A 27108-nucleotide genomic window follows, 5' to 3' on the forward strand; every position below is an offset into this window, starting at 1 on the left:
GAGAAAAGTCTCCCATTTGTCTCATTGTGACTTGAACTTTTCATCATGGAAATCCGCTGGCTGTAATGAGGTGACACATGAGTTTCTTGGAGCTGAATTTAGTCGTCTCTGTATGTGCATGCTTGTTTTATGCTAGTGTCGTCCATCACGTAGACCCTGAGGTCTAGACGGAGGAACCCATTCCATCTGGCCTCAGCTTTTGTCCCACAGGAGAAAAAAGTTGCAATTAAGGGCTGAGCGTGCCGATTTAACTCTTCCTGCACACAAACAGGCATTTACTGTACAGCTGCTGATGACATGGGTGTATGCAGAGGTGGACGAAAGTGGGGGCTTCAGGGAATGGTGTTTGCGACAGTGAGGGTGGCAGTAAGAGCCTGTCCGGGAGCTCTCATCAGAGCTGCTGCTGAGTATGTCCAGGGAGGAAGGACGTTGAAGACCAGCTGTAGCAATGTCTGTGAATGAGTTGGTGTACCATCGATACCTGCTATGGTTACCACAGGTGTAAGTGTCCCCGTGCAGTCCTACTGCCGTACGAGCATCAAAATACAAACTGAGAGCAGATTTTGATCCCATCTGTTAGATCGTTAGGCTGATAGCTTTGCACTTCACTCTCTTGGGCTGATATATTTGAAGTATGCTATATAAAGCAGATATAGTTTAGAAACTGCATCCTGATACAATAATCCTCTCACTTTTATAACTTGGGGGAAGGGAGATTGTTGCTGACAGACTTTCAGGTTACTACGTTAGGCTCTTTTTCATAAAGCTGTTAAAAAAACTATGACAGGCTCATTCTAGCTTCGGTGAAACAGGACAACACTCCTATTGATTGCAATGGGAAGAGGCTCTCGGCCAGTGTCCTGCGCGCACCGAGACATTTCGCTTTCTAGCAGCCTGGGCTGCTTTTTCCACAAATGTGCACGGTATAGGTATTTGCTGCAAAGCATTTGCGTATTAAATGGTGACCAAAGTAAGTTTTGTCCTGTAATAAACTGCCGGGTGCTATGACAGGAATAAATACAGGGCTTAGCATGCACACAGCATGCGCACCTAAGTACACATGCTGGATTAGAGCCTGCAGACTGGCCTTTGCATAGGGAACGAGAGCATTCCTGCCTGCAGAGCCCATGCTTAGCACTTTATGTACTGAGTAGCAGCAGGATTACTGTAGCTGATGCTAGACTTAGTGTGATCTAACACCAGTTTGGCAGAAGGCGAAATGAAAGAATCTTTAAACGTGCACTGGATATTGTATCCCTCTAGGTAAAGTTGGGAGAGACCTTACTAAAGGAGCTGGGAATGCGCTAAATGCGTTCGGTTCACTTCTTTGTCTATGAGGATGCGGGTTGCTTGGTTTTTAAAGGTGCTGAACAGTGGCTAATCAAAATGAACGGTCAGGATCTGATAAATACAAGGTACAAATGAGCACTGTGTTATTCCTGGTATTGAAATAGTCTAGAAGATAACCAGGTTCAAATGCAATGCATGCTGCCAAGTGGCAAAAGTTGCTGTTATTTTAATGCAGCATATTAGAATACATTCTTCAGGATGGGGTGGCCTGATTGTTCCTGGGACATCTGTATAGCTGTTGTCATCCTCTGCTGAATACATCTGTCTGAATGGATGAGTTTTTTACTTTTTTCTTTTTTTTTATAAGAAGAAATAGTTCCCCGTTGTTCGCTGTGCTTTTCCTGCACTTTCTGCAGAATTCTGAGTATTCTGGGAGTATGACTTTCCTTATTTCAGCTCTGAGATACAGGAACAGGTTGCTGCAGCAAAGCCATAACTACCATTGTCTAATCTGTCTTAGATTTGTTGATAACAAGACTTCAGGGTCCAGAGATAATATTTTAGTATGCATTTAAAAGTGTAAATTCACCTAATATTGTGAGGGATGTGGATAGTATTGAAGTCAGACTGGTGACCACTCCTGGCACTGAATAAAACCAAAAGCAATGGAAAGTCTAAACAAAACAAAATTGTTTTATTAGACTGCTGTTTTTCCCTTGGGTGCAGTCTAGCATCTGAGTTCTCCATGGCTGATTTTAATTAAATACACGTAGGTGATGATAAGCTATTATAAGATAAGAGATTAGGAGGAAAACTGATTCTGTATTTAAACACGAGAGTTCATGTTTGTCTGTGTGAACTTGCTTTCCTAATGAATCACCTGGTGTCTCCCCCCTCAGCCCCTTAAATACAAAACCAGAAGAGGGCATATTGATCTTTCAAAAACAATTTGGTAGTCATTTGGCCCCGATCAGCTACAATTACTGTGAACTACACAAGACAATAGTACTAAATTCGTAAGGTCAGAAGCAAGAAATATAGCATCTCTTGACTACCTGCTGTAAATTTTTTGCTCAGGGGCAAGTTACTGTGGCAGAAGCTGTGGTAACGGGCTGGCTACAGTCCACCACAAATGTATAAACAGGTAACAATTTGATTACATGGAATCTCAGGACATTGTACAAATGAATGCATATCGTGTAAACCTCTAGAAATGATAGCTCTAGAAATGATAGTTATTGCCTACCTAACATGGCAATAAATACGCAGCTATGGCACAGGAGGCAGTGATATTTACAGGACTGGTGACACATGTAAAAAGCAATGCTCCTGTGCAGTGAGCTGCCTGCACTTTGTTGGTCTTCTCACCGGTATTGTGCTTAAAAATTATTTTTCTCCTTGCTTACTGCTTCTTATGTTTTAAACAGATACAAAATTTTCAGACAGCCGTCAGTTAAAGAAATGCACAGCAAAGAAAACTGTTTCTGTTCTCCCTCTGACACTGCCGCTGCTTTGCCTTCCTCCCTCCCTGATGCCGCTCACTGACGAGCAGGTGCTCAGGGTCATTCTGGTGCCGCATCTGTGATAGACACGATTGCTTGAGTGGCAGTGGGAACATCTCTGTCATCCCAGCAAGCAAAGTACTCGGCTGGGCTCTACAGGTTTTGAAGTACTTCTGCATCCCTCAGTTCAGGGTTATCCATTCTCCCTTAAAGCAGAGATTATTTGAAAAAGTCAGCATCCCAAACAAGGTTTGAGGCATACACTGCAAGCCACTGGATTCCTTTACTTTTAGGTTTTTTATTAACATTAATTGTTTATAAAAGTAACGCGTGCATTCAGCATGATGGCGTATAGCCAACATAAAATCTATTCTGTCTTCACTGTCAGCAATTTACATTATGTTGTCTCGGGTCACACTGAGGAGTGTCTCCTTAAACCGCACCCACCTGGGTTCTGATTAGTTTTCTTTATTTTCTGCCCATGCATGATCAAATGTTACACATAACATTAAAAAAGTAAGGAGTGGTAAGGAAGAAGTTACTTAACATCAAGACCCACAGAACCTGTGCATGTGTTGAAGGTGCTGTACGCTTTCCAAAACTGAGTTCCAAATTGAAATGAGCACTAAAAATTGGGAAAGTGTCAATAAATAATGGGGCTCACTGTCGGTGATCTGGAGTGCTTTTTTTAGATAAAGCCTTTGTACCCAGTTATCTCAGCCTCTTCACACCCATTTAGTACAACTGATTTTGGTATCAGATTTTTTTTTTTTTTTAATTGTCAAAAATAGGCATTGTTCACTTTTGCTTGTGACAATACATCAAAGGGAGCCATTTCTTTTTCAAGGTGATGGAAGTTTCTTTTTCTGTGACTCCTTGGGAATTAAATTAAAGTGGTAACTCAGGAAGAGGAAAGCATCCTCATTGCTGCGTATTTGTTGCAAAGACACTGTTTCTCCCATTTAGAAATGTGACTAGATCTGGTGCCTTCTACCCAAAAGGAGTCTTAGTCTGGGATATATTTTTTCTTGTTTATCCCCACACTGGTTCTGAAATCTAGAAATTCAGTGAAGTTTTAGCACAGCCTATGCATTGGCAAATCCAGACTCAGCTTCTGCATATCTCCTCTGCCCACTCTGAGACAGACAGAAACCACTGTGACAAGGTTGTTACCTTAATTATGATGCACAGTGGTGAAGGTAATTTCAGAGGATGAATTTGTGTTACCTCCCATATGCTTTCAGCAGAGACTTGCTGACTAAGCATATCCTGAGTATTGCATCAGTCAGAGCCATAAGTGATACAGCATTTATCTTCCATGAAAATGAATTTTGTTACTGTGAGGAATGTTTACACTTGTAGACCTGCTGGTACACATATTTCTTACTCTCTTTCCTTCTAGCATTTTGTAGATTTCACTTTCTTGTGGGAATGGGTAAAATACTTACCATACATATACACATTAAATGCAGTGCCATTTCTTCGTAAACCTAGGGTAGCACCATTCCTCAGTCTGATGCTCCCATTGTACCAAACCCCCTAATTCTGAATGAGGAGAAGCGTCCTCATATTTACTCAAGACCAGATTTCTTTTATAAAAAAAAATAAATGCAAAGGCATAATTCCACAGTCATTAGCAACTCACTTTTTAACAAAAGAATAATTTCATTGCTGAAAGCAGCCATCTCTGGACGGTTACATCTGTGAGACAGCTCGTTCCCAGCAATGAGGGAAATGAAAGTTTAAAACTCGTAAAATTTCAAGGCTTCTAATAATGCCTCAATGGAAAGTGTGTTTCAAGGTCTTACAAGAGAGACCTTCTCTGTCACTGTTTTTACAGTTTTCATTTGGCCATTGATTCCCCATTGTTGATGGTGAGTAATCATTGACACTGACTTACGCTGTTTCCCCTTAATACCAATTTTCTCTGCTTGGAGAATGAAGCCTGGGGATCTAGTGACTTTACCTGTGACTGTTTTGGGCTGTGAACATGCTATTTCATAGTAAGACAAATCTGCAAATGTTTTGCGTCACTGCCCAACCAACACAACACACAAGAGCTGCTTGACAGAGATGGGCAGATTTTGTTTCTACCGAACTGGGTGTTGCAAAGTGGTGAATATGCAGCATTTGGCCCAAAGAGATGTAGGTAAGTGTAAACTGTATTGACAAATGAGTTTTAAAATTAATTGCTAAATATATGGCATACTCTTCTGGGAATTTTGAAGATGTGCCTGTTTACAGGAACTTCAGAAACTGGAATTCTGATCTGATTTTTTTGTGTGTTCTGTTTAGAGGATGCAATGATTTGTTTGCTTACTGAATTGTGTGAGAAGAATTTTTTCTACCTGTAAAGAGAAGAATATGAATATGAGTATATGTAAACAGTGAGGATGTGAGTCTTTGCAGAATCAAGTGGTGTGGTTGGTAGGCATTAAAAAAAAAAACAGTGGAGACCATAGAAGACCTGAAAATATGTATATTTTTTGCAGGACCTTACTTGTCTTGTACTTTGTTCTTTTTCGAGTTAACATGTAACTCTGTCTTGTCATTATTATATTAAAGATATTGTCCCTATGTATGACAGTGGCAGTAGATCTTACTTTGATTTCACCCCCCCTTGGATTAAATTAAATCTGTCTTTGTGTACACTTCAAACATGTTCTGCCAGACACATCATGTCCTGTCTTAGCTGAGTTGGACATTGTATGTTGTAAATCTATGCAATTGAAAGAGTGCTTTTAAATATGTGTTATAATGATTTAATGAGACATAAATTTGAAGATCAAAACTATTTAAATTTAAAGGTTGTGCAGGGGAAGAGGCCTGAGAGAGAGAACAAAAATCTTTTTCTGAGCTCATACATGATATTGTAGTTTGGAAACTCCAGCTTTGTACCAGTAGGGGCAGATTTTTTCTGTACATGGGGAAAAAAAAGCCACTTGAATAAAAAGAACAGGCTGATAAAGCTTGTGCTTCGGTTTATAAAAGTAAATAAATATATGTATATCATATTGTATTCTATATATTTGTGTTCTTGAGTATAGCTAAAGGACAACTTCCCGTGAAAAAAATGCATTCCTTTAGAATTGCTGTAGATTTTCATGATTTTTTTTTAAACATTCCTATTGTAATCTACATCAAAAGGGCAGCTATGGTTCTTGTGTCTGACTATACATATGCATTATAAAAAAGTGAGTCTACTGTAATTACCAGTTTGCAGAGCGAATTCCTGCAGGGTTTGTACTCTCCCCATTAGTAAAAGAGATAAGTTGAAATGTATTAAAATTTCACTGTACAACTGGGAGTTTTTGTTCACAGTAAATGTGGTAATGTTTCTTCATTGCTTGACTGTTTGTGTTTAAATTTAGGCAGTGTGCCCAACAGGGACAAAATTATAGGATAAAGCTATGTATAAAAGAAAATCCTTCTGAGAAAACCAATAACATTTTTTTTCTCCCCCCCCTGCTTCTCTCTCTCTCTCTCTCTCTCTCTCCCCCTCTCTCTCTCCCCCCCTTCCCCCCCCCCATGTTTATATATATAATCATCCTCCATTCTGGCCAAGGGAAAACATTTTATCTATTTCACATGTACTGGAATTCTTCTCTCTTTTACATAAGCTGAAGGGATAGAGTATATGTTAGCAAATTTTTGCGCAAAAATTTCATGGCTTTGTTTTCAGGAAGAGTTGAAGAAGCAAAATTTAAAAGATACATGAATAAAGTAAATACATGTTTAGTGAACAACATTATCTAATGCAGAGAAAAATTTCCACCTGCTAATCTGGCATTTTGTGGGAAAGAAAAAAAAAAAAAAGTGCGTAGTCTGCTTGTTCTTACTTGCTTAGAGTATCAGTTTTGTGGCTGAGAGAGTGTTGACCACTGAAGGAAGAGTGCAGGATTGAGCCTCTAATTAATTTAAATAAGAAGTTATAGCTTTAGGTTATAACTGAAAAACATGGTACAGAGTGTCGGTCTTGATGAGATAGAAAAAAAATTCTTTTTAAAGGATACTCAAACTTTTCTAGGAAATTTTAATTCCTTGCACTTATTTTCAAAACAATAAAATCTTTCATTATAACTTTTTCATGTAACTTCTGTAGAACTCACATTTCTCTTTAGTGGCTAAAATTCAATACAGTGCAGTCTAAATCTATGGGGGGGGTTGGCCAAACTGAAAGCCCATGATTTACAATCCAAAAAGCAGTAACGCCTGAGAAAGTAAAGGAAAGCCTGAAAAGTGGAGTCTTCCTGAACACCAGGCTACACAATAAACAGTGTGTTTGTGATATTTTTAAAGGAGAATTCCTGAATAAATGGATAGAAAGGAATAGCTATTCCAGGAATCTTGTTGCATTTTACTTTGTTTACGCCAATTTTGCTTATTCTTTTGACTTGCAGAAGAAAAAGGTGGCAAATAAAAAATCTAATTACAGATTTTGCCAACATGATTTTTTTTTAATATTTACGTTTTTCTTACAAGGTTCCTTATGTATGTGTTAAGGGGGATATTTTTGCATATTTACATGCTTTCACTTGTATTTTTTATTGAACAGACTGTAACTGTTTGAGACAAAAGACAACTGATCTTGAGAACATGAGTTATTTATCTTATGACCTTTAAGACTTTAAATTTTCTCATCATCTTCTGATTAACTTGTGGAGAAAAAATACATGAAGAATACATATTTGATTTAATAATCTTAATATTTTACGTAATAGATTTAAATAACTCTTTTTGAACCATTTATAATTTACTGATAAAATCTCCTTTAATGGATTACTGACCCAATAGTCCATGTAATGTTACAAAAATATGTTGATTATTTCCTTCCACATGCATGCTACATCCGCAGGCTCAATGTCTCTTGTAAAATACCGCAGGAAAAATTTCCTTTTGGGGCATGATTTATTTAGTTTTAATTTTTACCTCACAAGTTTCAAATGTTATTGGTTTACATACTTTCTTCTGAAAACATTTGCTGTAAGGAAGTGGAAGTCATTTGTGACTTGTGAATAGCAAGGCCGATACCACGGTATGGGAATCTCAGTATGCTTTATCTTATATAGTTGCCAGCAGAGATTTTTTTTTCCCCTGCAGAGGTGTCAGTAAGGTTTATAGAAAGAAAAATGGTTATACTTTTACTAGCAATGGCTAAATAAAGTTTTTCAGTTTAGGAAATGTTTTTCTTTTTTCACATAAAAGCAATAATCTTGTGTAGAACTAGTAAACCATTCAGTTGTTCAGTTCAGAAACAGAGAATTATAGAATAGTTTGGGTTGGAACTGACCTTTAAAGGTCATCTAGTCCAAACCCCCCAGCAGTGAGCAGGAACATCTTCAACTAGGTCAGGTTGCTCAGAGCCCCGTCCAACCTGACTTTGAGTGTTTCCAGGGATGGGGCATCTACCACCTCTCCGGGCAACCTGTTCCAGTGTTTCACCACCCTCCTTGTAAAAAATTTCTTCCTTATATCTAGTCTAAATCTGCCCTCTTTTAGTTTAAAACCTATCACAACATTCCCTGCTAAAAAAGTCTGTCCCCATCTTTCTTAGAAGCCCCCTTTAGGTACTGGAAGGCTGCTGTAAGGTCTCCCCGGAGTTTTCTCTCCTCCGGGCTGAACAACCCCAACTCTCTCAGCCTGTCCTCACAGCAGAGGTGTTCCAGCCTCTGATCATTTTTGTGGCCTTCCTCTGGACCCGCTCCAACAGGTCCATGTCTATCTTGTGCTGAGGGCACCAGAGCTAGATGCAGTACGCCAGGTGGGGTCTCACCAGAGTGGAGTAAATGATTGGTCCAGGGTGGGCAGGGCTGTAAAACCAGCTTGCCTCCTGTACTCTCTAAAGGAGACTGTAGTTGTGCCTACTTGAGGTGAGGAGCTGGATGAAGCTAGCAATGTTAGTCTCTAGAAAAGTCATGGGTAGAGGCAGGTATGTGGGGCTTTTTGCAGGTGTGTCCATCCCTATTGTTGGGTGCCTATCTAGCACTGGCCTTTGCCTTGACAAAGCGCGGAGCTGGACTTCACTGACTGACAGTATTCGTTTCATAACATGAATCTGGTTTTCATCTATAAGAACAAATGCCTGCATTTGCTAACATGCTCTCAGGCACAGAGAATCTCATTCTTAAATCAACCATGTGTTTTTCTTCAAATTTTAAGCAAAGAAGCACTTGTCAGTCTTAATTTTTTCAGTGCAAACAACTTTGCCTTTGATGCCTGGGAACCTCAGGGTAATTTTACATGCTATAGAAACATAGTGTGATACTGTACCTGCAGTCTTCATAGAATATCCTATTGGCAGCACTGAGTTGAGAGTGTAAAATCAGGATGAACATGGCCTACAGAAAGTTCTGGAAAATAACAAAGCTATTCTGCATTATATATTTTCTCTAGAAAAGTCTAGGTAGCATTCCTTGACACAGGTTTCCACTTTTGGAAGTGTCTAAGATTGAATTGAAGAGTGACTCCTAACTTAAATGCAACATTAGAAACGACATTTTATTCTTTTTCCCTCTTTTCTTATTCTCCATTCACTTAACAGCTCTTTCTCAAGAAGAGTTGAAAATAGTTTTCTAGAATGCTTAAAAGCTAGGTTGCCCTTACTCCAGGAAAAGCTGTTTTATCCTATTGTCGTGGTTTGATGTAAAACAGATCCAAATTTGTTCAATAACTTCGCTTCTTAGCTGGGCCTCTTCTAACTACTGAAATTAACTGCATATTGTGCAGACAGTGTTCACTCTCAGAGTGATAAGACCAATGTTTATAGCTGATGCCCAGGCATGGGATGCAGAGAGGCTCCTGCTTATACTTATTGCTATTACACCCAAGGCCAACCAGCTTTGTTATTTGCCATGTTGGAGGGTTGGAAGCGGAAAAGCATAGTGGGGTCCCACCTGCAGGGAGTAGCGGACAGGACAGGTGACCCAAAACTGACCAACAGGGCATTCCATCCCATCTGCCTCATGCTCAGTATAAAAGCTGAGGGATCAAAGGGTCAGGTCTCTTCCTTCAATGGCCGACGTCTGAGGAGGACTCTGTCTGTTCATCTGCCTGTGATCCCGATCCTGAATCCAGATCCAGAATCCAGTTCCCGTCCGTCACTGAGTCCAGCCTGGGACTGCCCCAGTGCCAGCCGGTGACGTGATTGTCATCTCAGGAGCTTGATATGGTTTTGTATATATTTTTCATTATTTCTTTTTATTTTATTATTAATATTTCATTAAAGTAGTTTAGTTCCTTCTAAACTCATAAGTCTTTTTTTCCTACTCTGCCCTTCTCTTTGAAGAGGGGTAGAGGGGAGCATCTGTCGATCCCATCTGGGGTCCCCCAGGTCCCCAGTAGTGGATTTTGGCCTAAACCACAACACCTATTAACAGCTTTCTCTCTTGTTAGCATCCTTCCCTTCGTATTGTATTACTGTTTTCCTGTATGCCACAGAAAAATATAACAACATTAGTACCTTTCAAATTGTATTACTCAAAATAAATACAAGTAAGAAATAATACTAATATAGTGTGATGTGAAATTGCTAATAAAATACTGTGATGGAGTGAATGATTCAGAAGATATTTGAGTATCACTGGGAGAGAGATCAGAAACCTCATTGCATTGCACGAATGTTTAAGAACATTCAAATGCAAAGTACATTTCCCCTTACTGTTGCGTTGGGTTTTTTTGCCGGGGGGGGGGGGGGGGGGGGGGGGGGGGAGAGTGACAGACCCAGTATCAGAATGAAGGCATTCCCTCTCTTTCTGTCCAGAGTTTTGGCTGCAGAATTACCCATATAAAAACTGTAGGTGAGTTTAAAAATTGTCATTTTTGTACCAGAAGTACATGACGGAGACAGGTCTCTCTGCAGAGACAGAAATGCTTCTGCATATATACTCTTCATTCTGTAGAAAGTAGGCACTTCCACCCCAATTTTCCTGTGTTCTTAGAAGTGAAAATACACTTTGGAAATTAACTTAGCAAAGGTGTAGTGATTTCTATTTATCTGCTTTTCTAATTTTATTGGAGATTTTTTTAATCCCTTTTTTTGTGAGTTTCCTCGGGAAGGAATATTTTCTCTTGAAACGAAATTTACAATCTTATGCACTGTGATTTTTCTATAATCCAAACTAGTACAGGTTCAGCAACTAAACATTCTGAATCACAGAGAGGAGCTACAGACAACTGCAGAGGGGGGACAACGACGACGACTGGATCATACTTGTTCTTGAAAAACAAAATTTTCTTTTTTTTTTTATGCTCACGGGCTTAAACAACTAGTGAAATGTACCCAAGCTCTGACTTTTAGTGATTGCCTCATAACATTGTAGGTGTGATTATCTGCCGACAGCTTAGTTCCCTAAGTCTTGTCAAATATGTGATAATAAGGACACAAGTTTTTGGTCTCAAATATAACTTTATATATAAGTATATAAATATACTTCTCCTAAAGTCTAGCTCAAAGTTGAACCACTGCAGATTTTTTATTGCCCGCCTCCAAGGTTTCGTCATCTCTCACTTAGGTGGTATGGCTGTCTATAACTTGCAAAAAATTCCTGTGCTGGTTTTGGTTGGGATAGAGTTAATTTTCTTCATAGTGGCTGGTGTGGTGCTATGTTTTGGATTTGTGCTGAAAATAGTGTTGATAACACACCAATGTTTTAGTTATTGCTGAGCAGGACTTGCACAGCGTCAAAGCCTTCTCTGTTTCTCACAGTGCCCCACCAGCAGGTAGGCTGGGGGTGCACAAGAGGTTGGGAGGGGACACAGCTGGGACAGCTGACCCCAACTGACCAAAGGGACCTCCCCGACCATACGGCGTTATGACATCCTGCTCAGCAATAAAAGGTGAGGAAAGAAGAAGGAAGCAGGGAGACATTCGGAGTGGTGGCATTTGCCTTCCCAAGTAACCGTTACACGTGATGGAGCCCTGCCTTCCTGGAGATGGCTGAACACCTGCCTGCTCATGGGACGCAGTGAATGAATTCCTTGTTTTGCTTCACTTGCGTATGTGGCTTTTGCTTTACCTATTAAATTGTCTTTATCTAACCCACGAGTCGCCTTACTTTTACCCTTCTGATTTGCTCCCCCATCCCACCAGAAGGGAGTGAGCGAGTGGCTGTGTAGTGCTTAGTTGCTGGATGGGGTTAAACCACAACAATTCCCTGTAATACCAGGCTTACTATAGGTGGGTCACATTGTGTATTTCCTAAATGTCAGTATGCAAATGATACTCTTTTTGGTGTTAATTTAAAACAAACTCTGTTGTACTCCTGATTTGCCAGCTATTAAAAATAGTATAATTTCATTGGGATCTCTTTGCCATTTACACAGCAGAATTTATGCTGTGGTCTTTTAAAGAAATACTTACTTGACAAGAGAGAAAAAAAAAGGATTCCTGAAGTAGTAACGAAGTGACAAATTTTCTAAGAGCTCTTTACAGAGCATGTAATTTGTGCTCTGAAAAGGAAATAAAAATCCCCCAATCTAAAACTGTAGTATGGTACAATCCTGTGCTGAGCAATAGTGTCAATTTATATAGATGTATTTTATCTTCTTCTCTTTATTGCCAAGAAACGGTAAGAAAAACTTAATGGCACAGAAGACTTTCCGTTAAAAAAATGCTGGGACACTTGCAGGACTTACCTGTTGTCTGCTGCTTCATATCCTTTTTTGTCATGAGTCAACATACAGCAACAGAAGAGAGGATCTCTCTGTTTCTCATCAACCTCTTGCTCGTAAACTTTGAGTATTTTGATGTGCCATCGTGTCTCAAGACCTACTATTGTGTGGCCTTAAATTATTCTCCCAATGACAGTTCTGTTTACTTTCAGTAAAATATTAGTTCAAAATTAGGTATGCGGTATTTATAATATAGAATTAAAACTGTTTGACAGACAAAAGAAAAGATTGTATTTGACATGTTGGGTTCGTTTTTTTCTTAAAGTTGAGAGATAATCTGCAAAAAATGCTTTTTGCTTTTACTTTTCCAGTTTTCACTTGATCCAAATATTTTGTTTATTGACATACATCACCAGAACTTTTTATTATTTTTAAACTCATAAAAAGATCATTTATTCTGTCAATTAAATATGGAAAGGTCTTGCCCTTATTGCTAAAATACGTAGAACTTGTGAATTACCACATTATGCAAAATCTAAATTTTAAGTATAGATATGTGTATACGTGTGTGTTTAAAAACCCGGGCATCCTTACCAACTAATACCTTTGTGCAGAATACATACTCACACAGTCTTACTGATTTTAATGCAGCTGTAAGGAACTGCACTTTCACACCAGTTTGCTGGTTTGAAGTCTCACTAAAAAGATTTCAGAAACGCTGGACCAAGGGATCCTCAAGCCTTGTGCTCCTGTGATTGGTAACCATGGATTTAGGTTGTGTGAGCTCTGCAGGATAAATGTATGGTAGATGCTTTAGACAGGTAGATGGAACTTCCATGCAAAGAGAGTGAGTATAGTTGAGTCCATTATGTATTCAGGTGCACAGTGATCCTTTATATCATAGATGGCTTGATAGGACACATTTCTTAAATACCTTTTTGTACCTGAGAAAGATGAGGCAAGGACATAAAGAGTGAGGCTCTGTTAACACTGCCAACTGCATAGAAGGATGTAGCTGAGACTTCAGTAAGACGCTGTTTAACCTCACAGGACTCTTGGAGCCTTGTCACAAGTTACTTTAAGATTTTTTATTACATATGCTATTAAAATTCAGGATAAAGGAAGCTGCAAAACTTATCTGTCTCTCCAGAATGTTGCATCATTTTAAACTGCCTCTGTCTTTTGGGTTCACTTCTAAGAACTCCAGAGGAGGAATCATATCTATTTTTCACATGTACTCCTTCTCCCATACTGTGATCCCTTTCATTATTGCTTCTTATCTCTTGGAGGCTCTGCAAAACAGCCAGGCAGATTGATTTTCCATTACTGCTATAGGCTGTTCCTATTAATAGGTGAAAAATATTTACTTGTTAGATATAATTAAATCACCCAAACTATGTTAAATGAATATCCTCGGTCTGGGGGAAACCCACCGAAGTCAGGTCTAACATCTTTTAATGTTAGCCATACAAACTTATGCATAGGTGTACTAGACCACGTGCTTTAATAGTAGGTAAAGTTCCCTTCTTTATGCATTACACTCTACAGGAGGAAGATCTGAGAGACAAGAGCAAGATATTTCTCAATGTTTCAGTGTCAATTATAAAACCGTTAATTTGTTCTTGTATATGTGTATTTTACTTTTAAAACTTAATGGCATTGCTTTAAGGTTTAAGGAGTCAGTTGTGTAAACTATTTAAGATGTTTCTACTGAAACCCAGTCCATTTCCTCCACAGGTCCTCAAGGGCCACTGTGATTTTGGTAGAAATGCAAAGAGCATTATGTCAGGAGCTCAGTGGAAGGGTGGTATAAAAATGTCCGAGAACTCGCTGTTACCTGCAGACCACTGACATGGTAGAACATAATGGCACTTTTCCAGAAGCTGCAGAAAAACATGTTTTGTTGCTTCCTTAACCTGCAAGTTGTCATCTCAGTACATGGTTGCCTCTCAGCTGGTAGAGGGGGATCCTGTATGTGCTGATTTGACTGTTCCTTGCACTATGCAAGGCCATTGGTTTCTTTTCCTTTCCTTCTGTTTTCTTTCTGTGTTTCTTGGAGGAGTTTCTGAGGAAAACCGTAGTCAGAAAAAAATTCTGTTTCTTTCCCTACAATATAGTGTGGTACACAGAGTCCCAGTACATAAAATTTTTAGCAATACGTTGTGCAGGCAGAATTACAGCGCATGACTTCTGGAAAACCTAGCAGTACTCTTCCAGAAGCATGTTCTGGCAAAGGTTTAGCATTTCTACACACCTGGATTTTTATACCTATTTTCTAACAGGTTTGAACAATGGCTACAATACTTAGCTGCTGCAAACTCACCCAGGATCTTTTTATTATCCCTACTCCCCGTTCTTTCAGATGAGGCAGTGACAGCTATCCAACCCCAGTTACACCAATCCACGCTGCTACCTACAAGCACACCAGCTACTGAACTTCTGTCCTCTCTGTCACATAAAGTCCTGCTGCTGGGGAATGGCGGGGCTGCATTAAAGCTTTGGATTCTTAGGTGAATCTATGGCTGCATTCATCTCCCACTGCTGTTCTGGGTCATTCCTGAGCCTGTTGCAGAAACCATCAGTGACTTGTATGCCTAAGCTAAATGCTATTGAAAACCAGTGGAAAGATACTGTATAATAATTCAGATGCATACCTCTGCAAGGCTGAGGGCATACGTTGGTTGCATTGTGAAGGTCTTTAATGACAATGCTTTCTTTCCTGTTAATGAATGTTAACGTTCCGTTCCTGTGCGTGGGAACACACAGCATTCCTGGCATCTTGAATCTTCTCACCTCCAAGTTTCACGTTGGATATTGTAGTGATCTGGGGTAGTTACAATGATTCTGGATTAACTGCATAAAGTGAAAAATGGATCTTTGAAGTAAGGACTAAATTCTACTTGAGATTTTCAATAGCCTCCATCACTACAGAGTGCCTCACAATTTGTGTTGCATTTACCCTGATGACAACACTTCACTATCATTGTGTCTGGTTATTGCTTAGGGAATATAGGCATCAGGCTAACAAAGTAATTTTCCCAAGATCATGCCAGAATGTGTACTAGAATATGAGTTTTTCCAGTCCCAAATTACCATCTTGCAGCTTGAGGCGTTATCCTCGTCACTTAGAAGTATGCATGCAATTCTCAGTGATGGGATGGGAAACTACTGAAACCAGATTACAGCCTGGCATCAACGCACGCTTTGCAGAAGAAGTGGCCAAGTAAGGCCAGGCTGAATGCCTTGGCCATGCTGCTTATTTTTGGAGTTTCTCATGACATTCTGTATTACTTTATAAAAATGCATAGCTCTTTTTGAATATTTTTCAGATTTAGTTATTTGAGGAACAAGCTGATATTTTCAAGTTTCTGAAAAGTTTGCATGATTGGGGGGGGGGCATATGTATAAAAGATAGAAATCTTACTAATTAGTTTATCTCCGTAAACACTTTACACCATCAAGACTCTTTAACTCAGGGAAGAGGGAAAGAAAGATGAAACCTCTCAACTTTTTCCCCCCATCTTATAATTTATGATGACTAAATGGATCATTTTTGAATGTGTGTAATAAAACTCACTCTGAGGCTGAAACATTGTATTTCAGGTTCAAGCTGAATCCAATTTTTACAGGCAACCTGTTAACCTCTATGCCAAAAATAGGTAGAGTTCTAATGGAAATGCTGATGAGCCTTAATAAAGCAACTACCAAATGGCACAGTTTCATCTAGTATGTGTACGTACACTATATTACTGCTATTATACATACTGTAAGTGACACATGAACAAGACCAAATAACGTCAAATACAACAAATGTGTATGACATTGGTGCAGAGATTTAAAAAAGACGGTGAATGTGAGGAAACCTTTAATGGTAAAATAAGAATACCATTTTGTAAGCCCTTCTTGCAGTACAATTAATTACTGAGTTCATTAATTAATGAACATATTAGAGAAAGAACACCATTACTGACCAGTGGAGACCTGATATATTACTGAGTCAATAAACTATTGAACATGAAACAGGACCTTTCAGGAGAATTTTTTTCTCATAACCCACAAACACATATATTATTCTTGCATGGTCAGCACTTCTTTGGTACCCTTATATTTCATATTACTAATTCTTTTAATCACACATACATACAGCAGTGTTTTATAACCTAGCTAATGAGTAATTGGACAGGTGACATTGGGACTGAGGCCCTGAAGTGTCAGGCATAATAGAGCAGGATTTTTTTTTCCCCACTAGGTTTTTGAGAGTAAAAGATAGTAAAAGAGCAGATAGTATAGGAAGGAGAAAGGACTCTTATACCAGAAATTTGTAAAAAAAATACAGATTTTCAGTGGATCTGTGAACTACAAATGGCTTTAAATTGCTGTCCGATGCAGATAAATAAGTAAATAGATAAAACATTTAAAATAACTGAACCTTTTTCGTTGTCAGCCAGTATAGTTAGGGTAATTCTTTTTTGGTATGGAAAGAGTGTGTGTGGCGGGGTGTTAATTGTTTGGAAAAGGCGAGAGCCTTCATAATGCTTCTGTATCTCAGTGGCCATAGGTACCAAGCACCCTTCCCCCACCTTAGCCCCCAAGTAATCATTGATTGCATCTAAATCTATAGAGATATCTTTTCCTGGCAGCTCTGGTAGTTACAGTAGATTGTTAATCTGTGAATGATCAGAATAAGCCTCTCTCTCTCAGAAATCTCCATGCAAATTACATCTAAATGCACGCCATAAATTTATTAGTAGCAGTTTGAAGTGCACAGGTCGTCTTCTACACTATTTAAAAACATATGTCTGTTACACATTAAGAAGAGTCTCATTCAATTTATATTCACTTTTCTGTGGACGTAGCTAACCCCTGTTAAAGTAAACCGATGTAATTTCTGAAATAATTTTAAAAAGGGAGATGAGAGATTAATAACGTGTATTTGTAAAGCAAATTTTATATCTCTGCATGGGACTGGAGTTTTAGCATCACTGCTTTGAAATAGTTTAATCTTTTGCGAAACAGAGAAATAGAAATTTGAGAAACAGGGAGTGCTAAGAGGTAAAGGGCTATGCCTAGATATTGGACAAAGTGATAGATGCACAGGAAAGTTACAGGACATTTTATGAACCAGTCTGTTCTTGTACCTTGATCATTTTATCCTATTTTGGGAACACATAAAATCCATGACTCCGTTCTGTGGCAGAGTTATATCTTATGTGGTCCCCAAAAAGGAAACTTGAGAATAACCTTTGGATACCATGGGGGAAGGGAAAAGAGATCTGTAGTTTTCCTTTTTGTATGTTTTTGTTTCCTCATTTTACTCTTGATTTTAATCAAGCTGATATGCTGCTGTAGTAAGACATCACTAGTAACATGTTCCTTCAGGCAGTTGGTGCAAAACCAGGAAATTTGTAGAACACCTACAGAATCCTCATTGTACCACTTTTTTTTTTTTTCCTAAAGGAAATAGAGCAATTCTTTTAAAGACTTTAGGAATGTATTCATCTCGATGGGACAACAGACTATGTTATTATTGAATAAGCATTTTAGTTGTCATTGCTCAGGGATACTGATGTATGTTTTTGAAAGAAAATTATTCTCTACTTAAAAGAATGAGCAATGCTTTCTTTGAACGTTAGAAGGCTGTTTTTTGCTGTACAGTTAATACCCTCCTAGCCCTCACAACAGATCTGTACAAGAAGGAAGACAGACATTAATATGTGTTTTCTGTTTCTTTTTCCAGGCCATCCGCTGTACACTGGTAAATTGCACATGTGAATGTTTTCAGCCAGGGAAGATTAACCTGAGAACCTGTGATCAGTGTAAACATGGCTGGGTGGCACATGGTAAGAAATGTCTGTTCCAGGCTTCTCTTCTCTGTTCTGTCCATCTTTCCCAGTATCTTTCAATACTAAGAGCTGGAGTGATATAGACAGTAGTGTTATCCATTTGTCTGTACATGCGTGTGCATACACTCTGTGCTTGTGCATGTGTACGCGTGCATGTGGTTTTTTTACAGCAATTTCTCGGATGAAAAAGTGAGGGCCTGTTATATAGCTTAAAGCGCCACTGGAGTTCAGCAGCTTGTGTACAGCTTAAAGGAATACTGTAGCCTCCAGGAAATAAGGTAGTTCTAGCAGGGCTTAGCAGAAAGGCTAAAAGTTTATAGTATGGCTGCACAGCAGAAATTGTATTTGCAAAGACATGTAAGCAAATAAGTCACTGAACCTGATGGAAATTCAAACATACCAAAGTCAAACTTTCAGTCTTCGATGTCAGAATGAAATAAGCGTATCCTATATGGCTCAACAAAAGTGTGCATATGTGATCTGTGAGTTGAACCTCTCATTTGATGTTTAAGTAGCTAAAGAAAGAAAGGAGGGATTAGAATGCCCAGATCCTATATAAAGGCATCAAAATACACTTATAGACCTTCCATTGTGTTTATCTGTTACTGTTTTGTGTGTTTGGTGGGTTGTTTTTTTTCTTGACAGTCTTGATTAAGCTATGCATGATAGAGAGTGAGCTGTATACACAATTAGAAGGCAAAATGGTTTAAAGGAAAGGAAAGAACGGCGAAGGGAAGGGAAGGGAAGGGAAGGAAAGGGAAGGGAAGGGAAGGGAAGGGAAGGGAAGGGAAGGGAAGGGAAGGGAAGGGAAGGGAAGGGAAGGGAAGGGAAGGGAAGGGAAGGGAAGGGAAGGGAAGGGAAGGGAAGGGAAGGGAAGGGAAGGGAAGGGAAGGGAAGGGAAGGGAAGGGAAGGGAAGGGAAGGGAAGGGAAGGGAAGGGAAGGGAAGGGAAGGGAAGGGAAGGGAAGGGAAGGGAAGGGAAGGGAAGGGAAGGGAAGGGAAGGGAAGGGAAGGGAAGGGAAGGGAAGGGAAGGGAAGGGAAGGGAAGGGAAGGGAAGGGAAGGGAAGGGAAGGGAAGGGAAGGAAGGGAAGGGAAGGGAAGGGAAGGGAAGGGAAGGGAAGGGAAGGGAAGGGAAGGGAAGGGAAGGGAAGGGAAGGGAAGGGAAGGAAGTCCTCCTGTTGAGTAATAGAAATTAGGAGTCTAGCACTATATTCTGGCATATAGGCACCCCACATTTTCTTTTTAGCCAGTACATCTTAGGAAAGGGCAATCAGATTTTCCTGATAAATTCTTCTCTGTGAGGTGGTTGAATTCAAAATCAGAATATATGATGGTAATCTGAGATTACCACAGTGTGTATAATAGAAATGTCCCTGTTTTACAAATCCAGAAAGTTGAAAGGTGAATGTGATAATTAGGGATACACCACCTGCTCCCGTACTTGAGTGCCTAACAATCCAAATAGAAAACTTAATACAGCTATATATTATTAGAAAGTGTTTGTTTTACTACTGTACCAAGTGAAGAATGCTCTGATTTATTTTTTTTTTTTAGTACACTGTCTACATTCATCTGGAGTATTTACATTTTATGGCAGAGTGAGACAAGTCAGATGTATGTTTCATATACATAGTCAAAGCACAGGCTTATAAATTACTTCCTGGAGAATATCATGCATCTGCTTCACTTCTTGATCTTAGCTGTTTTCCAGGATTTTGAGGGCAGCATTCAGGAGACTGATCAATTCATTGCACTGTAGCGCCTGGATTTCAAAATGACTGAATCAGGTTGCTGTTCAGAACTGATTTTCTTTAAACCGTTAGCATGGTACTTTCAGAAGTTGTTCCCTGAATGCAAATGGTATTTCCTGCTGCTTTAATTAAAGGGTTTCCTTCTGATTTTTATTAATGAATTTCAACTCAGCACCTTTACACGTGGTGTGGTACTTTACTGAATGTAATTATCAAAGAATAGGTGTTTCCAACAGGAAGTACCACGCTTATTCAGTTCTGATAACCTAGAATCATAATTAACCGAATAGATCAAAAATAGCTTAGAACTGCAGTCTTTTCATGATGTACTTGACTAATCTGTGCAGAGTTAATTCATGTTAATAACTGCCATTTAAAATGTTGAAATTCTTGGAGTAAGGAGGAAAGGGCATACAGCCACCGCAGTATTATTGCACATAGCAACTGCTGGCCTGTTTTCTTTTTTCCTGCTTCCGTTCTCTTTCTCCTGTTTTTCCTCGCTCACCTAAAATGAGCTGTGCACATCTTGAAAGGAAAGGTTTCCTACAAGTTCAATGTCTTCTCTCTGGAGTTGCCAAAAGTAGGATTGTCAATATATGAACAGATTCATCAGAGAAGTTATTTTGTGGCAAGATAAATGTTTCTGTTGGCAAAAGTTCAGCTTATCGAATTTTGACCCTGCACCCCTGTGCTATAGTGGTAATCCTACCGTCAGTATTTCTAAAGCTGAAGCCAAAAGCTGCGTAGAGTATCGCAGCATTCCCTTGTAGTGTTGTGCGTAATGGAGAACGGGTATTGCTGGTGCAAATCTCTGGATATTTTAAGGGATTTGGATAACTAGACTGTTTTAATTTGTTTTCAGCTGAAGCTTGGCTTTCATATTGTCAGCTTGGGTGGGCATTTATTTTTTTAAATGAAAAATAAATGGTTTAAATTGGATAAGCCATTTCCTAGGCCTCAAGCAGGCAGACAGATAACAGTTGGATGTTTTTCCTTCTGTTTTTTTTTTTTTTTAATGGTTAAAATACTTTGTATAGTTCATATGGTGAAAAGTAAAATCTTATTAAAACATAAATACTTGGGGGGTTTTAAGGAGAATTTATTCTAACACAGGTAATTGCTGTTTTGTGGCTTTTAAATAATGTAGGAGTAAGATGACTACAAAAAATTGGTACTTTCTTGAGTGCTTGAATTGGTGTCTTCTCCTGCTATTTTTGTTGCATTAAAAGTAACATACCATACTATGAAGATAGCCATGACATTTTACTAGCTTTAGCACAAAAATCACTTACTCAAAATTTATTGGAAATAATGAAAAAAAAGCCACATTATTTGCCACCCACTTCCCCTAGCAGAAGTGTCTTAGCCTATGAGGAAAGAAATTAAGCAAGTCTGCAGTAAAAGGATGTTGATTTCATTGACTTTGCATTTTGCCTTGTATGCTTGTCATTGATGTCAGCATAACAACTACTGTACTGCTACCAAAAATACTTTTATTATACCTAGGCCAACAGATCAAAAGACCCAATGCAGTATCAATGGGAAGTATCACCTGCCCTCTCTCATAACCGTTTTGCTCTAAAAAGGTGTGCCAAGGTGACACATATGTCATAGTGGACTAGAGCTATTATTTACAACATTCATTCTATTTATTTTTGTTTCAGTATCTCAGACTTCACAGTGATTTAAAAAAACACAGTACAATAATATTTTTAAGGCTGTCTGAAATCATTGTCACCTTGTTTCAAAGAGAAATTTAGAAATCAGAAAATCTAGAAAATTAGAAAATTTGAAATACTAGTTCCATGTCTTGCCCTCAAACTAATCATTGTTAAAACTCAATCAGACAGCAGCAGCATGTTTTTCAGATGTTTTTTGGTATACTGTGTATTCTTGGACTAGCTGAATTTCACACTGTTTCATCTACTCTAGGAAATAAAGTATTCTGTGAATATTCTTGCTGTCTTCCTTCTTTTTTTTTCTCTCAAAGTTGATCCTTAGTCCTCTAGTGATCTTTGATGTCTTTTCATCTGCATCATGGCAATCGGCAGGGCTCGGGGACGGACTTTTTATTCAAGTAGTCTTTAGTACCTCTCTGAGGTATGATGAGGCCACGTGTGGCCTCCTTTCCAGTCCAAGACTTGGTCAGGCCTTTTGTCTAGTAGCGCTGAGATTAAGTTCCTCTCAGTTTTAATGTAAATAACATTAACTAGTACATTTTGGTACACAGGGCAAATCCATTACTCTTTTTTAGTTTAAAAGCTGACATCCAATGTTCAGAGACTTGCCATGTGGGTTACACTTTCACCTTGTGAAGGATGTTTTCTGCTGCAAGTATTTGTATAATGCACGTACTAGCTTGCTGTAAATGAGACTTACAGTGAAAACAACCACCTCCACTAGAAAATGGAGAATGCTCTGTCATAAAATCAGATGCACGGCATGACTGTGACTTCTTCATACAGAATGGTTGAGTTTTTTGAATTTCTACATGGTAGTTCATGAAATTGTCAGGTAGAAGAAACACAAAGTGAGAACAAAAGAAAGGAAGGACAGGTGTAAATTAAAAAAAAAAAAAAAAAGAAAGAAAAAGAAGAATGCTGTGGAAATTTTAGAAATTGCATCTCTCCCTTACCCTGAAGTTGCTGAAAGGATTTGGTCCAGGAAGGAGGTTTAGATTTTAAATGTGAGCTGCATGGGAATGAAGCAGGAAGGAAGAGAAGTGCTATGTTGAAATAAAAGTCAGCAGGGTTCCTATATTTGTCTCAGGCCAAAGCTGTTAAGTGAAAATAATCCAGGTTTGCGAAGTCAAAGATCATCTCTAACAAAACAAAACAAAACAAAAACACGTGACAGATCTAAGTCTCTCTAAAAGCTGGCAGAACTGCCATATTGTTCTTTACTTAAAAATTGAGACAGTAGAGAATAAATACTAAAAAAGGAAAGGAGAAATGTAATCCGATTATTATAGTTTACTGGTGAAATAATTGTGTTATTTTTGTATCGTTCCATAGGATATAAACAATAATCATAATTTTAGCATACTGAACATATTTGTTTCCTTCTTTTTAGTTTATTTGATTCTTTAAAAAGCTTTAAAATAACTTGAGAACATCACCAATTTCTTTTTTTTTTTAGTTACATAGAGATTCTTAGCAAAGTAATTATCTACAATTCATCGATAACAAAGGCTAGCGCTTCATGACTTTTAAACTAAAACTATTTTAGATCTAGTCTGGCTTTTCCTGTCTTTTACCGACAAAATCATTTTAATCCCTCTGTTATAACTTCCTTTTGACCCTGAAGGCTGAGGCATATTTTTCATTACTCAGTTGCTTCCAGGAACCTTACCTGATTAACATTCACTGCTGGTAAACACTTTTTTAAGTTCCCCCTTCTGCCTATGCCATCCCTTTTTGCTTCCCTTCAGCAGCAATTCCCAAAGCGGCCAATGCAGCACAGCGAAGATGCACTCTGTTATCTTGTGGGTACTGTGACCCAGTATCTGGTTTTAAAGCTTGCCACGCTGGTAGGAATGATGTGATGTGGTGTTTGCTTTGGGTTACTCCGAGATCACCCTTAGTGCAAGTGAAGCTGAGGTAAAAGCAAATGAGAATATCCAAGTATTAGGGCATCCAAGACAAATAATATTGTTTCAAAGGTTTATAAGACAACAAGTGACAGAAAGGAAATAATGCTTAGTTGCCCCAAGATCAAATAAAAAGCCTTCCTTTTCCACCCTTGTATTCAGCTGATACTTAGATAACCATATGGTCAAGGGTTTAGTCCTCATGCAAATTTGACAACCTCAGATGTAGAGTAAGGTTTTCCCTGGGGGCAAACCACAGGCTCTAACTTACATATGTTCACACTCACACCTCCTTGGATTTCCTTGGGGGTCCATTCAAGTTAAGATATTTTTTTTTATTATTCTTCCCTGCCACCACCAGGACATCTTAATGCAATTAGGAAGAGGTTAGACCTTTCTCCCTCTCCCCAGCTTTATTGGCTCACAACCTTGGGTTTGAATATACCAATGTCCTTTGGATGTGGTCAGGTGAGATTATCCCTGACCAGACGTTAAGCAGTCAGCTAAGGACTGCTCCAGTGCCTGGTAAGCCTTAAACAGACCTTGACCCATTCTGAAACATAGTGCCCTTTTCTGCTGGGTTGAGCTATATTCACATCTCAAAGTGAAGCCCTTTCTCACTGTGAACGTTTTATTGTCTGAAAAAAAATTTCATTTACTGATCACACTTGGTCACTCTCACAAAACTGGCGTTAATGCCATCAGATACTCCTTGGCAACTCTGAAATACATATAAGGCCACTTTTATAGCTATGATCTCCCTTGACTAGCTATAAAATGCCCAGAGAGGTTTAGACTAACGCTATTTCAAAAGTGCAAGGTATTGTTATTTGGTGCCCATCCTTACTCAGTTTACATTTTACATCCCATTTAGTACACCCAATACCACAGGATAAAATGCTAAGAGCTGTCTTGGACAATGATGTCTTACACCCTCTTCTTAAGAAGAGAATCCAGTAAGGAAAAAAAATAATAGACTTGCTATGTGCAAGATGGAGCAAAGACAATAAAAACAATGATTTTTTAAATTAGCATTTGGAATTTGTTTTTCCAGACAAAGTAGGGGCTGCTTTTTGGAAAAGTAGTCAGAGAAACCCTTAGTCTTGCCCCTTTAATCTTGCCCGCTTAAGTGTGGTGAGAGGAAGTTCACTACACGGCATAGATTGAGATAGGAGCAAAAGAGTGTCTGGTGCTCGCTGCTTGATTCCCAGAAGATAAATTCTGTGGGACCTGAGAGTGCAAATCACCAACGGATCTGTGGGGCAGCAGTGGTGGACTTCTGCAACGTGCATCCACAGTTCTCCAGGATGTTTAGGTGACAGTACCTGCTAACTTGTCTCTTTTAACACCTATGCTGCTGCACATGAATTGCTGTGATGGTGCTAACCACTTTATCATTTTATTACACTTTATTACATCATAAATTTTATATCTTCTTAACGATCCTACAAGAAGCTTAATTGTTTATAGGAACATCTTAATTAACTAGAGTTCACTAGGTTAAGCAGAACACAAATTGAAAGTGCTCTAAATGAAACAAATCCTTCCACTCCATTCCATATAGCTTTATAAGGTTAAAATGGGATTTGACTGCAAGAATAAAAAATTCATACTGCTTTCAGATGTTACAAAGTAATGACAATACCATGGGTAACTTTACTTCAGCTTTCTGTTTTGCATATGTGAAATTCAATGGAAAAAAATATTTATTTTTTTTTTTACCTGCTAGGAAAAATTTCAATTTGAGGTGTAGCATTATGAGGAAACTTGCCCCAGATCAATTTAGCAGACAATAGTGTTACTTTATTATCCCATTTCCATCTGGATTTCAGAACTAGAAAAGATAATACAAGAAATGTATAACATGAGTCTCAAAGACTTCTCTAATTATATTCTAATTCATTACAGTCAATTTTTCTGAAGTATATTTAACGAGAGCTTTGTGAAATGATCACAGTACATGAACTGGGGTGGGAAAGATTGATGTTTATGAGTGGTAGAACTAGCTGTATGAACCAGTCTTCCCAGGGTCTGAATATCTTCAGCTGTCTGCAACTTTAGGACAGTGGGTTTTTCCTGGGAAAAACTGAGGTGCTTTAGCACGTGTGGGAAAACATTTCATAGGCTTGAACCAGAGTTACACCCTAGACTGGAACACCACCATGGTCTTGGCTTGCCTTTGTGAAACATCTCTACAACACAGGACTCGATCCAAACGGAATGATGTTAACAGGTGGGTAATGCCTGTTGCATTTTCATTACAGTTATCAAGGTTGCAAAAGAGACAGAATAGGTTGCCTGGAGAAGTGGTGGAATTTCCCCCACTGTAAATATCAAAGACTCAGCTTGACAGGGCCAGAGGTTACCTAATCTGAGGCCCTGCTTTCAGTGGAAGGCTGCACCAGACAATCTTCAGAAAACCCTTCCAACCTAGACTTTCTGTGAATGTGTGAATTGCAGTTAATGGAATTTGAGGTGCATTTGGATTAGGATGGAAAGCCTCCAAATCCAGACTGCAATCCACGACTCCCAAATGTGCTTCTGTCTCACTGTATATAGTACGTCAACCAAATGGTATTAGGACCATTAAGATACATATTAACTCCTATCTCACCTTTATTAAGGGAGAGAATATTTTTAAGGTGTTAAGGGCTGATAGGAAAGAGGCATTTGGCTTTGGAGACGAGGTAGGAAAGATTCAAGATGAATGACTAGTCAAGGTAATAGAAAGACATATATTAATTTAGTGGCTTCCATTATAAATTGTAGGTTTCAACGACACTGTCAATCCATGTGTCAAGGAGCAGCAAAAGTGGAGCTGCCCAACAAAGAGGTCTGAGCCAGGAGTCAAGGGCAACTCCAGCGCTGGCCACGCCTGCACCATCGGCACAGTTCCTTGTGGCCTGCTCACAGTAGACAGACAGAACCAGGTGCTGGTAACTGGGTCCATTGACAATGTCAGGCATGGCAAGGGAATGAGTCAGGTGAAGGGTCCATCCACAGGCTCTAATCAGGAACAAAAGAAGGTGGGGCAAGGGACAGGGCAGAAGACCAGGCTGTAACATGCATCTGAGGGCCGTCTAGAAGATGGGACTGCAGACAGGCAAGGAATGAAGGTCCAGGCCTGAGTTGGGGTCCTGGACTCATGGTCTGAGAATGCAGGGTGGAGATCTCCAGAGGCTGCAATGAAGGCCAATTGGTCCACACAGGGCTGTGGCACCATGGACTGATCAATAGTTGCTTTCTCTAGCAGAAGTGACAAGATGATACTAACACACCTAAACGCAGCTGGGTGTTAGGACGCTCTCAAGATTAATCTACATGTGCTTGTCCATCAGGGTAATCATCAGTGCCGAAGTCCTCCTTCACCTAGGCAAAAATGCACACATTGACGGAGAGGACTGCAAGGTCCAAATCCCACAGAAGAGAAGAGGCTCTGTCTCATCTTCCCTACCATGGTCCCCATAGTCAGGTGTCTTCATTCATGCAGTATGCCCACGCAGGAAGTGTCTAGTAGCCCAGAT

At 39.2% G+C, this 27108-nt stretch overlaps 1 protein-coding gene across 1 annotated transcript in view; it reads left to right on the top strand.

Moving 5' to 3' along the window:
- Positions 1 to 27108, top strand: part of BNC2 (basonuclin zinc finger protein 2) — a gene marked incomplete at its 3' end in the record, with an annotated part of 331914 nt that overhangs the window by 198624 nt on the left and 106182 nt on the right. The window contains exon 3 of the mRNA XM_082497584.1: positions 18139 to 18241. Within this exon, the coding sequence (XP_082353710.1) occupies positions 18139 to 18241 (103 nt within the window). The remainder of the gene's footprint in view (positions 1 to 18138; positions 18242 to 27108) is intronic.

The sequence above is a fragment of the Vanellus vanellus genome, assembly GCF_965231255.1.
Source record: "Vanellus vanellus genome assembly, chromosome: Z".
In the NCBI taxonomy this organism is placed as follows: Eukaryota; Metazoa; Chordata; class Aves; order Charadriiformes; family Charadriidae; genus Vanellus; species Vanellus vanellus.